Source organism: Scomber scombrus, chromosome 11, assembly GCF_963691925.1.
Source record: "Scomber scombrus chromosome 11, fScoSco1.1, whole genome shotgun sequence".
NCBI classification, from domain to species: domain Eukaryota; kingdom Metazoa; phylum Chordata; class Actinopteri; order Scombriformes; family Scombridae; genus Scomber; species Scomber scombrus.
In genome coordinates this window covers 8,180,281-8,196,097 of record NC_084980.1, presented here as the reverse complement: position 1 = coordinate 8,196,097, position 15,817 = coordinate 8,180,281, and the positions used below count along the sequence as shown (strand labels likewise).

At 37.7% G+C, this 15,817-nt stretch overlaps 2 protein-coding genes across 2 annotated transcripts; both read left to right on the top strand.

Annotated features, from left to right (window-relative positions):
• The first annotated feature begins 1,889 nt into the window (after positions 1–1,889).
• On the top strand, positions 1,890–7,335 carry LOC133990603 (uncharacterized protein CXorf38 homolog). The gene is made up of 6 exons (XM_062428963.1): positions 1,890–2,132; positions 2,917–3,051; positions 4,069–4,188; positions 4,769–4,918; positions 5,020–5,214; positions 5,772–7,335. Exons 1-6 carry the CDS (start codon positions 1,929–1,931, stop codon positions 5,880–5,882), a joined length of 915 nt encoding a protein of 304 aa, XP_062284947.1. The 5' UTR covers positions 1,890–1,928; the 3' UTR covers positions 5,883–7,335.
• A 5,208-nt stretch (positions 7,336–12,543) lies between these two features.
• LOC133990953 (SH2 domain-containing protein 1A-like) lies at positions 12,544–15,735 on the top strand. The gene is made up of 4 exons (XM_062429389.1): positions 12,544–12,716; positions 13,834–13,894; positions 14,448–14,565; positions 14,896–15,735. Exons 1-4 carry the CDS (start codon positions 12,565–12,567, stop codon positions 14,919–14,921), a joined length of 357 nt encoding a protein of 118 aa, XP_062285373.1. The 5' UTR covers positions 12,544–12,564; the 3' UTR covers positions 14,922–15,735.
• Positions 15,736–15,817: the final 82 nt, after the last annotated feature.

Here is a 15,817-nt window from a genome sequence, read left to right as displayed (position 1 = left end):
TGCACTTTGTTGCACCATGTTCATCATCTGAAGTTAACGTGTTAGCATTGAGTCTGATGAGCATGACATTCGTTTTTCATGTATTTGTTGCTGAACATATATACATTTTGACCTGCTGATGGTGCAATACAAAAAAATGAGGGATTATCAAATTTTTACAGTTCATCCTCAGGGGGACATGAATCTAATTTAATGGGAATCCATCTCATAGTTGCTAAGACATTTCACGCTGAAGAACAAATGTCAGCCTCATGATAACAGTAGAGGAAAAATCAGTGGATCAATTAAATGTATGTGCAAAATTTCTTGCCAATATATCCAATTGTTATTGAAATATTTCAGTTTGGACCAAAGAACACTAACCATGGACACTAAACCTTGCTGCTAGTCTAACTAGAAATATCTTGTAAGAGACTTTTGACTTTTTAAGCCTACTGCCTCTGTTTTTACACAGTAGAATTGCAGTAAGGTTATGGTATCTGTCCTGTCTTCTCTGGTTTCAATAAGCGATTTCCTACATGTCTCATAACGAGCTTAAACCCAGCTGTTAACTGCTGACTTCTGTATGTATTGTATCTGTGGATGTACATACATAAAGTACATACCCGTGACTCATTCTCCTCTATAATGAATTACCCACTTGCATGATTATAATTTAATTTAAATAGGCAATTCTGGAAAGAAGCACTTTTCCTCTCTGATACCAAAACATGACATTTACTGGAGATATTGTAGAAGTTGTAGATAGCTGAGAAATGATTGTGCCGTGAAAATGCAACTAGGCTAGAAATATCTCAGTTTCATCCAAGTTTGGACAGTTATCCGCAGCAATGAGAAAAGTACACCACCAAACAACACAATAGACCCATAAATGGAAGGTGCAGTGTCAATAGCTGTCACTTGAGTTTAAATGTTTTAGTGTGCAATTCCTTTCAAAATGTCTGTCCATACTGCTCAGGCTGGAAATAGCAATAGTTATTAGCTTCTTTCCTGCTGCAAGCCCCTACAGTCTCTGTTGATCCACGGTATCTGTCAGAATCTCCAGCTCCTCCCTGATGAACACCTCCAGTAACAGCCTCAGGGACGTCTGTGCATGCAGCTGCTAGCTAGGCTCTTCTGTGTTTTCCAGCCCTCGTCTTCTCAGCAGACAGCACACGTAGTACCTTAGTGATGCCACCTCTCAAAGGGCGCTGCCTCAGGGTGGCGCAATGCTCCAACTCCACCCAGTGAGGGAATTAGATGCAGTCAGTCATGTACATCTCCAAAAAACAAAAAAATCAAGTAAGCTTTTCATTGTTTATCCTCTCCAGACATGCATCAACACATACAAAAATATTATACTTGGAACAATCATGAGTGTCTGGTGTGTCTATTCCACAATAAAAGTTCAAATTACCACATTAAAATCCATAAAATTGTATTTACTCCTCTCCTCTCCAGAAACTACAAATATGCAAATTTCATTTTCAGCTTCATTCAAGTTTTCCTGCTGGACACAAGATGTCTCCTACTTCACTGTAAAGCCTATTCTCAGTTTGTGTGCACTGGAGGATTCAAGTTTCCACATTACACCTGTCTAAGTTGAATATTGGAGCAGGACTGGCCACAAAACTAGTTGTGATGTCACAGGTCATCTTGTAGGCCCCACCACTTCAAATCATATTTCTAATGAGCTCAGAGAAACGTTCCACTTTCAGTAGATGAATATGAAACCAGGCTCCTAGTATCAAACTCTACACATACATCATTCTGCACAGCTAAGCTCTAACATCCAACTGTAAGAACAAGAAAAAACACGGCCCTGCTTTTCTAAAGTAGATGGCGCCATCTAGTGGCTGCTGCAGGAGGTACACTGAGGGTGGAGCCAAAAACGAGGAAGGCTGTCTGAACTTGAGACACTTCATTGTTCAGGAAAAAGACGTTGCAAGATGGTTCATGGACAGCTGGAGGTCCGACTGAACGACAGAGAGTACAAAAACTGGCTGAAGGCAGGACGGTGTCTGCTCATACTGAAGGAGGGCCTCCACCCTTTCGTCAACAGACAGATGAGAGATTTCCACAGATACTTGCTCAATCAAGACGTTCTTAGACAGACACCGTGTAAGACTTCATGTAGATCGAGAGGCAACAAGGTGAGCTGTAAATCCTGCCCAGGTTCAGCTTGTTTCTCATCTTTAATCATGTCTTGCTTATTTGTATTGCATTAAATAGTGGCTGTGACAAGTGAATAGACAGATTTTACACATAGTAAAAGTTGGGGCGGGGAGGGGAGGTCTAAAGTTGTCTAGATCTGTCACACCCTTTTATAATGTCTGTGACGCCCATAAGTTACAGTAAAAGTAGTGGTTTGATCCCTCTGATTGATATATTATTATATATGACATCATTAGATTATTAATAGTGAAGCATCAGTGTTGAGTAGCATGTTACTATTGTAGCTGCTGGAGGTAAACCTAGTTTACACTACTTTATTTGAAATAGTATTATTATTATTATAATTAATTGAAATGAAACCATGTGAGAAGTTTAGAGGGGGAAAATCACTATTTGGTGGAGCTGTTAACAACTCATAGACATCTGAAATGTGACCCTGACTACACATTGCTTTTTGTAAGATGTCACAAGACAAAAAGGTTAGAAACCACAGCTGTCAAATAAATGTAGTGGAGTAGAAAGTACAATATTTCCCTCTGAAATGTAGTGAAGTGGAAGTATAAAGTAGCATCAAGTGGAAAGTACAAGCACCTCAGAATTGTACCACCACTGGCACTTGTATGTTTAATATTCTCTACTTATTCTCACAGTGACTTGCATAAAGTATCAGTTAAGATAAGTTAATTGAACAACTACATTCATACAGACAATCTGTATATGATAGAAGCCTGTGTATGTGTGTGTGTGTGTGTGTATTCCCAGCTTTCCCAGGTATGCAGAGCATGTTCAGTGTGGCAGAATGTGATCCTGAGACACCACAGACAGCCTGATTGTACAGTGAACTGGGACAACTGTTTCCCTCCCTCCTGGAGAACAGACCACTGGGAGGTGGCCAAGGTAGTCTACAAACCACTGCTCACACACATACTTATTTAAATCATCATCGTCCAAACACTGTGCAGGTCTCTGGTGCATAGTTAATTTTCTCTCAACTAAAAGTGAAAGTTTACACAAGGCAAACACTGACTGTGACTTTTTAATGGACTTTGGGGTTCGTATGTTATCTGTCAAATATTTTGTTTGTAAGTTTGAATGAATAATTATAAACAGAAACTTATTCCAGTAGATTTTACACTGACACAGTTACTTGGACATTTGATTGGCTTGATTGCACTGAATGTTGAGAGAATTGTACCAGTGTTTCAGAAAATGTGCTCAAGTTAGAAAAATAAAGCATTACCACATGATTTATGATACAGGAAAACAGGACAAATTAGAGCAGCTGGTGAGAAAACAGACTCTTTTTATCATCTGGGACATTTACACTGAATTCCTTAACAGTGTGTCACTTGATTGACCAGCAGACATGAGGCTTATGGGTAAGGTTGTCCACCTTCTGACATACAGCTAACACTAACAATGTCACTGGAGTGTAATAGAGCCTACCAAGTTTACTATAATTAATTAAAGTAAAATGTGTTTTGGAAGTGTAACCTTGGATTGATTATTTTCAGTAGTGTTTAAGGAAGCATGAAATCATTGTTGATCTATTTATCATATATTAAGTTATACTGAGACTCCTGAAACAAGTGAATCTCCAAGTGTGAAATTGGTCAAATGATCATATCACATGTCAACTAAAGTCTGCATATGCTGCATTTTTGACTTGTTAAAATATTTTTTTTTAACTTTTAAGACTTTAAGGATTCAAGCAGCCTGTGACTGGTTCTAAAGATTCACCTGAATGTGTATGTCTAATGGAGGTCTCTCTCTCTCTCTCTCTCTCTGTCTCTGTCTCTGTCTCTGTCTCTCTCTCTCTCTCTCTCTCTCTCTCTCTCTCTCTCTCTCTCTCTCTCTCTCTCTCTCTCTCTCTCTCTCTCCTCTCTCTCTCTCTCTCTCTCTCTCCTCCTGCAGGCTTTTATGCCCCGAGGTCAGGTCAAAGTGAAGGGTGCACATGAATGCGATGCCTCTGCTCTGCTCAACCTGATCAATTACTGTAATTATTTCCATGTGGATGTAAAATATGTGAAAGAGGTAAACACACACACACACACACACATGCCCCTTACATATTATTATATATGTTAAGTAAGGCTACTTTTGGTCAGTGTTTCTCAAGTCTTTAAGTGAAAAAAATTATCAAATGGCTTTTTTTTAACCAGAAGCAGTCTCTGTATAGGCACAAATCTGAAAATATACACAGAATAAAGCATTAAAGATTGTAAATAAGCTTGATTTCCACTCCCACTGTTTGACACAACAAGAAGTAGTATTAAAAAAAAGAATAAAATTGAGCATGACAGTGAATAAAATGAAGTTTATAATGTATGTTTGGCTACATCAAAATTTAAATTAATAATTATATGACAGTTATTTTTATAAATGGTATTCTGTTACGTGTGTGTGAGGTCTGTCATAGGCTACTTTTGGGGACAAAAGTGTTTGGACCAGTTAATTGGGGACGGCTTGTCTTATTGGGGACAACAGTCTTGTCCCCAATAACAAAAAACAGATTGTTAAGTCAATAAGTCTCCAGGAAAATATAAAGTAATGTAAAAGTAATGTCCCCAAAATTGACTGTGTGTGTGTGTGTGTGTGTGTGTGTGTGTTCCAGGTGATACGATACAGGAATGAGTTGATGCACTCTTGTGATTTCCGAGTGACGGATGACTGGATGAGGCGTTACCGGACCTCTCTGACACACCTTGTGCAGCAGTTCAGCAACGTACCAGAAATGGCAGCAACTGAACAACAGATAAATGACGTGAGCATGTTTGTCTGTGTTTATGCACTGATCCTGCTGATATGTAGTGTTGTGTTGTGTCACAGTTTGTGTGCATTATATTTTTGTTTTGTTTTTTCCAGATGCTGGCCGTTGATTTGTCAATATCTGCCTCTGGTTGTGACCAAAGGGATTCTGCTTTAGAGTTTGATTCTGATAGCCAGCCCAAGATCAGCGCTGACATAATCAGTCAATGGGAAGCTGAGTTGCTACAAGAGAGGCTGGAGGAGTTACTGCATGCTGCTGCTGCTCCTGCCGATGATGATACAGAGACACTGGTGCGAAGAACAGATTTACATTATTATTTATTTGACCTTTTATTAAATTAGAGAGTAAAGTTTGAGGTTCTGCAATGATCTCTGTAGAACATAAAAGTCAGACTGTAATCGAGACATGTTTTGAGAGCCATGTGCATACAAGATTGTATTATCAGCATAAACATAATCATTAACACATGTAAGTCAGTGTTAATGTTATATGGACTGTAAATAATAATGGACAAAGCATAGAACCTTGTTGTACCCCTCTCCACCCCAGGGTTATTAAATGATGATGAAATAAATGTTATTAGATTAAAAGCGAGAGCGCATCGGGACAGATCGCCTGTGTTATATCAGGCCAAGCCTTGGAAAGTGTAGCACACATGTTATCATTTAATACAAGTAAAGTGGCAGATATAGTACTATTTTTTGGCCTAAAATTACTGCTGTGGCTTGAGAATATAGTTACAGATGTCCATGTGCACTTACACTCATACACATAGTACTGTATATTAAAAAAAAAAGAGTAAGATGTCACATGACTTCAACCTGTCTCTCTTCCTCTTTTTCCTCAGGATGCTGAGCAGTTGAGGACCCTGGGTGGTTTCCTGCAGACCAACACAGATCTGGCTGAGAGGTTTTCTTCAGAGCTCCAAGCCATCAACTCACTGAAGGCGGGAAAATGAAAACGTGCACTGAACAGAAACGGACCCGAGTGCTTATACAGCTACACAATATTGAATCCTTGTCAAGGATTCATTATCACATAAGGGGCTAAATTCACAAAAGGACTTTGCGGCTTTTGCGGTCGCTAAACTTACACAAATGAGTAAAAAAAAAAACTAATTCAACTGCACTGCCAAGCAAATAGTATGTCAGTGCTCCTTTTCTGTTTGGGTGTATGTAAATTAGATTATATGCATACAATTGGTGCAAAATGTGTCCCTTTATATGCAAATGAGCATCATTGCAAATACAGTTTAATTCACAAAGACCAGCGCCAGTAGCAACACACATTAGAGTCAAATTATTAGTGTCTTCAGAGAGTTGGTGGTTACTGAAGCCACTTTCTCTTTCATTCACTCACTTCTCTTTTCCAATCTTCAAGCTTGTGAGGCATTGAACGATATTGAATCGAACACAGAACATTAATTACCGTCAGATCCTGACAGATCCGGTGTTAATGCAGTTACTGCTGTTGTGCAGCGTGCATAAATGCGCACCGTGTCTTTCTCAGTTTAGAGACACGCTGCAGCCAGCTGTGGACTACCAACAGAACATCATTACTCTGAATAACATTATTGTAAAATTCAGACATGAATCCAAACATATCAAACCTTCCTGTGTCACATTAATATAGTTGTATTTGAACATTTCACAGTAGATGATATTATAGATGCAAAGTTAGTGATAAGTTAGTTTGCAGCTGTGGAGAATGCTGCGTGTGTGCACTTCTGCTAATTCAATTCACACAATTTGAGGCTTATGTGCTCTCTGCAGGTTTCATTATGTACCCATCTGTGTGCTGAAATGTGGATAAAAGCCTGGAAACAGCTGCGATCACTCAAACAGATGCAAAACCAGGCAAATTGCACTTAGTAGAAAAACTTTATGGGTGTGTTTGCACCATCATATCATTAGTGCAATATATTTTATGAATGGGACCTTGAGAAGTGGCAGATAGCGGTCGCAAATGATGCGTTATTCATGGAGCTATCAGCAGCCGTAGTCCATTTCGTAAATTCGCTCGTTAGATTTGTCTGCTGTTTTCTAGTTTTGTGTTTATTTATAATCCTGATTCTGTTTACTTATAATTGTTTGTCTTATTCTCTGACTGATGTCAGAAACTTTATGAACAAGCTACAGTTGAGAGCATAAGTAAATACAAATAATGCACCTCCCTATAACTCAGAAGATGCAAATCAGTCTCATAAAGCTCTTCAGTCTTAATGAACAATGCTTTAATATCATGATATTGTGGAATTTTCTGTTCCAGTGTCTTAGGAGAGTTGTGATTTTTATGCACAACTTACCCAATGTGAATCTAAACTAGTGCTTTGGCGAAGCAACCTGATTCATGACCAAAGAGATCCTGCAGACGTTCAGAATAAAGAGATGGATGCCCCTCCTTGATCCTTATCGACATCATGACTGACATTATTCAACCCCAGTGTGACCTTATTTAAACTGACCCCTTTGGGAAATCTGAGGTCAAGTGTTACTAGTCTAAACCTGACTTTGTTATCATTTGTAACTTTTATTCTAAGCTTAAAAAGCTGTCTTTAATCTTTATCCACTGGTGAAAAAGGTATGCAGATTTACTGGAGTTAAAGTAGCAGAAACTAAAGTGAAAATACTGTAATAAAAGTGCTGCATCATTTACCCATTTGATTAAAAGTATTAGTGAAAAGCTAATGTAAAAGTGGTCGCTTTTAGAGTGTTGTTACATGGGTCAATGACGTATAAGGATTTAGAACAACTCAATTGTAGAATAATAAAAACAAGCATATCTAATGCAGTAGTTCAAACATTCAGAATGTTGTGTACCTGAAGCTCCATATTATACATTTGAAATTAAGTGATTTTAGTGGGTTTTTCAAGATTAATTGGCACTGACCTTTAAAAAGAGTCATGTGGTGCGACCACGATTCATCTTGAAATAAATTAAATTACTTAACACGCTTCACATCTTTTTTTTTACAAGTTTTCAGTAATATAAAGTGTTTGGAAACAAAGTATTTGCATTTTTTTTTTAAATCTTTGTAAATGATGGTCTTTTATTTATATAAGACATTTCAAGATGAATCATGGTCGCACCAAATGACTTTTTTTTCAGGCCAGTGCCAATTAATCTTGAAAAACCCCCACTAAAATCACTTTCAAATTGTAATATGAATTGTCAGGTACACAACATTCTGAATGTTTGAACTACTGCATTAGATATGCTTGTTTTTATTATTTAAAATTGAGTTGTTGAAAATCCTTATACGTCATTGACCCACATATGAAAAATGCTTAATTATGATTACTAATGTACTGTGGTACTGTGACACCATTTAAGCCCATGTGTGCTCCAAATAAGCTCAAAAGATTTATTTACAAAATATAAAAAACATTGTTTTCAAATAATTAAAATCAGCAATATTTTATATTTTTAATAACATATTGAACATTAAAAAATGAGGAAAAAACCCTCGTCCTGAGCAAAATCTTAAAAGCGTCACTTCAGATGTAACTCCCTTTGTAATCATCAACATTTTTATAAGTAACTTTAATTTAATTACACTTTCCCCCCCCCCAGTAACTAACGGATTACATTTATTTTGTAATTAAATTACAGAAAGCTGTTAAATGTAACTAGTTACTAGTTAATGTGTATAAAATGCCTTGTACAAACAAATATGAATCTGCAGAGAAATTAGTCAAATGTGGTGAAGTAAAATATAATGGACTGCAAGTCACTGAGAATAAGTAGAAACACACACACACACACACACTAGCGCTGCTGACCATAGCTAATTGATGCTCAGATGTCAGGTAGCTGAGTTAAGGTTGGTCACACTGTCACAACATGATGTTCAGGAAAGGTGATGTGGAAGAACAGTAAACCCCACCTGTGGTCTCTACATAAATGGGAGGTGGCTAAGGCAAGTTTTAAATCTCCTCTGTTTTAATTAACAGTAATTTGTCAACAGTTCATTGGCTTATTGATTAATTAATTTCTCAAGAAAATGATTGGCAGATTAATACCTCAAGTCCACATGACAAAGATACTGAACCCCAAATGACTCCTGCACCAGCATTGTGTGTGTGAATGTGTATTAATCTTCTTTTGCAGTTGGTAATTTTTTATCTAACAAGGCACATTAAATTAATACAAACTTGTATGACCATGTGCACGCACTTTAAACTATACTTTTAGACTTCTTGGGGGTTGCAATGCCTCTCACTGTTGTCAGCTATGTCCTTTTCGTTTAATGTTTGTAGCAGACATTAAACGAAAACTGCTGTATTGTTGTACAGATCTTTCCAGGTTGTTGACAGCTTGAGTTTGATCAGCGGTGGAGGTGAAACGGAATAAACTTGGCACATAGTTGGGTTGCAGGGGGTCATTGTTCTTTTTACCTGAAACAATGGCTTCATTATACAGTAGAAATGAGTACACCCTCTCTTCAATGTAACAAATTCAGTGATATCTCGATTCACGAGTAAGACATACAGTATTTGGGGTTTCTAATATTATGTAATGTTCTTTTCCTTTATCAGTTACCAAACTAAACTACTAAACAGGAAACATTTTATTTTCAAAATGGTAAAAGGCCATGTTGCAAAAATTAGTACACCATTCTGAAACACTTAATAAAAAGAGGGTTTTTTGGTGCTCATGAAAGGCAATTGATCACCAGATGAGTCTCTGGAACCATTCCGATTAAACAGGTGTGATTGCTTTACAATCTCAGTGAACTCTCAGACTCAATGCTAACAACAATGGCACCACATGGGAGAAAACTGATTGAAGACTTGAGAATGAACTTTATTTCATTGCACAAAAAAGGACAAGGGTACAAGAGGAGAAGCAAATCATTGTTATTTAGTCAGAAGACAGTAGCAAAAGTGCATAAAGCTTTATTAGCTTACTCCATACGGAGGTTGTCGTGCAAGAAAGTTCTGGCCCGTGTGTATGAGCTGGAGGAGGAACTAAAAGTGTTTTTGACTGATGAGAGGTGCGATGACCCAAAGCTGCTTTCAAGTGATAAGTGGTTTGCAAGGCTGGCATACATGGCAGATATATTTCAGAATCTCAATGAACTGAACACACGAATGCAAGGCCGAAATGAAAACCTGCTCACAAGCACAGATAACATAAATGGATTCCGTTCAAAGGTGCACCTCTGGCAACAACATCTGGAAAGTGCCAACCTTGACATGTTCCCCCCTCACCCAGAAATGGCAAGAAGATGTCAACACTGCTGCACTGTGACGTAATAGGTCAGACAGCTCTGACTGTCTGTCAAATCTGTTTTTACAGTCAATCACACAACAGCTCTTTCCCATCTTACATGTGTGCTTTTGAGCTTTGGCGACATAGATATATATATATATATATATATATATATATATATATATATATATATATATATATATATATGTTTGGCGCTGCCACTCAATGAACGCGTCAGAGTGATTTCCGCATACTGACTTCACGAGAAAGCGGAAGTGAGAGAAAAACTTTTTTCCATCCAACTTTATTGAATGGACAGAGTGGACAAACTCAACTGTAACTCAGTACACATATTTTGCTCTTGATAATCCTATTTAAGTCTACTTTTGTCTCGCTTGTGTTCTTTCTTCTTGTTTATTTTGTGAACAATAAGGCTTCATACTCTCATCTCATCGTTTTGGGGTTTTTCCATGATTGATTTTAGAGATAAAAAGCACATTAAAAAAATGATCAGCTCTATAATTGTCAAATACAATACAAGATAAGTGAAAAGGGGAAAAAAGAATATCAAAATGTCAAATATTGAAAGGTTAAAGGCTGAATATGAATGAACTCCAGTGTGTGACACTGCATTTTAACATCCATTTGTCTTGTGGCAAATATTTAAAATAGATGATAAAACTTTTGGAAAATGAATAGGAATTTGTCCTTTAAAATAAAAAATGTACACACTGGAAAAGTTGTGTTATCTCTATTATCATTATTTTACATGTGGATTAATATATGTTCTCATTTACCTCATTACTATTGCATTGAGATTGGGATCAAATGTTTTATTAATGATTTTGTTTTCTTTATTTATTTATTCGCTTTGTAAAGTTTTTCTATTTACATCATGTCTCTATGGTGTTTGCTTTCTTTTTTCTTTTTTTTCTCTTTTTTTTACAGTGATTATTCAAGGCGCAGATTGGACTCATGCAGCATTACACCTTGCTGTTTGTTTATGACTGTTTATTCTCTCTCTGCAGTATTTAGGATTCTGGCATGGCACACCAGGCTTCTGTTGTGAGGTTTTGTTACTGTGCCACCTACTGGACATTTAACAGCAAAAACTATTTGAAGGAAGAGCAAATACTGTAGTTGGGTGCTGCTACTGTATTTTCTCTCCAGTGTTTCTGTTGCCATATCACTTTCTCTGAATGCAAAGGGCTTATGCATGAAGCTAAGAAAAAGTAACACATTTAGTGATACAGTAGTTGTTTACTTTCCCCCCACTGCAGCTCAGCAAGGAGAACTGCTCGACCTGGCTACTGAAGCAGTTTAATGGTTAAAAAAAAAGAGTCCACCACAAATGGAGGTTAATAGAATATGTATTAAAGTAAGACATGTATACTTAGTAAATGCCTTTTTCTGTAAACATACTTTTAAAAGACCTTTTTATCTACATGTTATGCTTTCTTTTTCAATCATTCTAATTCCTCATATCTTTCCTGTGAAGGTTCTTCTCTATCAGTTGTTCCAGTACTTTAGGAGTATGTTACATCAAATGTAAGTAATGCTCAAGACAGCATTGGGGCAGCTTGTACCTTTTAATAGATATTGACAGAACTCTGCAATTTCATGCACCAATAGCTGATGAATTATTACATCCACAGCTCACATACTGTAACCATGTTAGTTTGATCTTGTTAAAGATAATGACCCAAGTGTTAATGTAACGTTTTTACTGAGGCGTTAGGCTTTAAAGTATATCACGTATAAAGCTCTTGTGACTACATTGTCAGCACCAAATCAAAGCACCAGGTTTGATCTCTTGCTTTTTTGGTGTGTGGGACCCTGTTGTATGCATATATTTGTCTGCTAAAACCCACAGTTCTCTGTCTTGTGAGGTTATCATAAACCACCTTCACACAGCTTTCGAATCCCAGCTCAAGTTTGTCTACACCACATCCTGTTGGGGAACTGAATCTATTTTGCCCAAGTGAAGAAGTCCAAATTTGCATTTGATATGGAAGTACACATGCTCAAGAAACATTTCAGTTCCAGTTAATTACTGAGTGTAAGTTTATAAAATTGAGTGACAAAAATCTATATTTCACCTACACAGGTTACCAAGAGGGGCTGTAGAGCAAGGTGGAGCCATTAGTTGTATTTTTGATTATACTTTGTAACTTGAACAATTAGGATTGATTAAAAAACAGAACCTTGTGAACAAAGCAAGAAAGTTACTTTCACTTTTCAACAGATATAGGACATTGTGCAGGTTAGTAAAACTGCACGGCGGTTCATGTGATCTGCAGCTGCATGCCAGAAAAGTGTGAAAACCAGAAAAGCTTTTCCTGCTTAACCGTTCACATACATCTGCGACTACAATCTGGTGCACTGTCACCTCCAAGACACACACGGGTGCCTGCTACAGAGGCAACATGGAGAGAGAGGGCATGCTGGTCCAATCCTATTACTATGGGAGGATTGGAAGTGAGGCCACGGAGAGGCTCCTGGAGAGGTATGGACATGACGGCAGCTTTCTGCTGAGGGACAGTGACACCGTGCAGGGGGCCTACTGCTTGTGTGTGAGGTGAGCTGATGTGAGAATGAGAGACTGATACAATTCTGACTAAAAATGTACATTTTAATTCAGAATGTTTGTTGGATCATTCTTTAATTAATGTAACAATTAACACTGACTGGTGCGAACATTTTTATCTGATTTGAATTTAACTTGTTGTTAACAAATTTCATTGTTAACCAAAAGTCAGATCAGATAATATTCATTGAAATGTAATTTTTTTTATAAACTGAATTTCATTATCTCTATAGCAATCTGATGTCTGGCACTGTATTTATGAAAAAGAAATCAGCTTGCCATATTGTGATGTGACACGATGCTTCACGGAAAACTTTGGACCACCAAAGCTTCACTCCACAGATAGAACATTTCTTCATTTCTTCACATATTTACGCATAACAAACACAGACATTAAATCATTTTTAACAGTTTTTTTGCCCAACTTCACCACAGCACACAGGCAATATTTCCTATTAGTATCACAGGTCATTTTTAAACTTCATTTCTGATCGAAAACAAACCCCTACAAGTCTAATTTAGGCCAAATGTCTTTGAAGATATGTTTGGTCACCAACCACCAGGTCGCCAAATTCAACTAGGGGGAAATTTAATGCACAGCAGCATGAGTAAAAATATAATACAACAATTGAAACCACTGGAGACATTATGTCCACTTGATTAAAGCAGAAAGCTAAATACATCTTTTCTACAAACGTTATTTCCGAGAAACAAACATACCAGGAAGTATTCAAAAATACCTTTTTTTCTCCTTCCTTTTAAAAAAAAATCAGGTCTTTACATAATTAGTCCAAATTATGTGTAGTACTGAGAATGAAAAACACAATTAGCTTGTAATAAGGAAAATGTACAAGAAAAAAAGATGGAAAATATGATGCACATTTATAGAAATTCCAAGTGAATGTTTTGCCTGCTTTGCATAAAGATTTATGAGTAACTGACGGCTGTTTTGACCTCTGAAACAGAACTGAACTCTGTGAGTCACCCTCTGCCTCGGATCAACATACAGTCTCTCTTTCAGATCTAATTATCACATTGGAACAACTGCGTGCATTGGTGCAGTTTCAGATTTTGCACAGATTGACACCAAATCACTCATGTTTTGCAGGAAAGCACCGTTTGTGCACACCTACAGGCTTGTGAACTCTACCGCTGGCTGGTCTCTTCAGGTGGGTCAACATCTGTGTCTGCAGATTGCACATGTACAAGCACACACACACACACACACACACACACACACACACACACACACACACACACACACACACACACACACACACACACACACACACACACACACATACATAGAACATATCATGACCACTTTTGGGGACATTGCATAGACCACTGGCCCAAAAATCAGCTTTGAATTGGTTGGAATTGGTTTGTGTCCCAGATTGGACAAGCCACGAATACACACACACACACACACGCACACACACACACACCGATTCACTTAAGTCACTTTTGGGGGTAACCCCCCCCCCCCACACACACACACACACACACACACACATAAGGGAAGCTATTTCACTATGTATAGCCTATTCTTTATATTTTGCTATTTTAGTATGTATAGTTACCGTATTTAGTATATCGTAGTATATGTATCGCCACTATGCGTCCGTGTAATGCTGCTTCTACACTGTAATTTCCCAGCTTGGGATCAATAAAGTATATCTATCTATCTAAGATGTTTTTTATTGTTTGTGTGTCTTGCAGGGTTCAGGAATCAGACTGCAGAATTTTAGGACGCTGGAAACACTGGTAGAGAGCTTCAGAAATGGCACAGTGTCTGATGTGGGTGTCGTCCCACTCACTGATCCAGTGGACAAAACTGGTGAGACGCCACAGACACACACACACACACACACACACACACACACACACACACACACACACACACACACACACACACACACACACAACACACTTAAGCGCTTCTTTATATTTCCAAATATTACACCTGTCCATTTCCCCTTGTGTCAAATTGCAAAAAACATCTTTAAAAAATCTGCTGTAGCACTACAGATCGGTTCAATGCGGTATAAGCACTGGCACAGACAGATCGTCTTTTTATGGTTGTGGCACATCAAAGAGTTGTTTTGCAGATGTGAAATGTCAGCGTACTCACTCAACTCTAACACACTTTCAATGGTCTCCTCCACAGACTTTGTCTACGTAGAAATGTGTTGAAATCCAAGCCTTTACCTGCACACAAACTGTAGACACATCAAGGACCTGTGTACTGTGTCATTTTTCTACATGGTGATATCTCACCACACACATGGCAAGTTTTAAATGCATTGTCAATTACCCGTTAAGTCAAATTAGTGAGATGTTTTTAAAATGAATGCCTTGCTGAGCGTAAGAAAACTGTTTTGGGATGTTAAATGTAAAATAGATGCTGTGAGAGCAAGGCACGATCTGCTGCTGTTGCGGTTTCCTTTTTTTAAGATCTATGTCCTTCATATGTGGTGCGTCATCGTGTGTGTGTGATTGTGTATTTGTGGGTGCCGGGTATGGGTGTGTTTCGGTTGTCAATACACGATTTGGTTCCACCTGCCTGAATTGCCTGAATTTGAAGTTACTGGTTGTTTGTGTGTATCAGGATGTTTTGTGTCATAAAAGATAGATATTTCACACACCTGTGGTTATTTATAATATAATGTGCTTTATATCTGCTTGGGGAAGTCACAATAATGTACAGTAGCATATATCATCTTTGTGGTTTCTCTGTACATATATTTTTTCTTATCTGAAGCCACAGCAGCACAATGGCCCAACTGAGTGTGACAATACAGGAAATATAGCAACACATGAGTAGTGGAACATACGATCTATTGTGAGTCACAATGTGACTTTATGTGTTTATTTATATTTGCAACACAAGAGTGATCTTTGTGTCATTGGCAATAACCATATTCAGTCATTTCAGGTGTTTCAAAGATTAAAATGGAACTTTTTCTCACATATTGTTGAGTTTAAAATGTATCTAATGCTGGTTTGATGTCTTTTTTTTCATCCTTTTATCATTTTTATAACTGACATTTTTATATCTGCTGTTTTGTGGACTTGTTGGACTTCTTGCT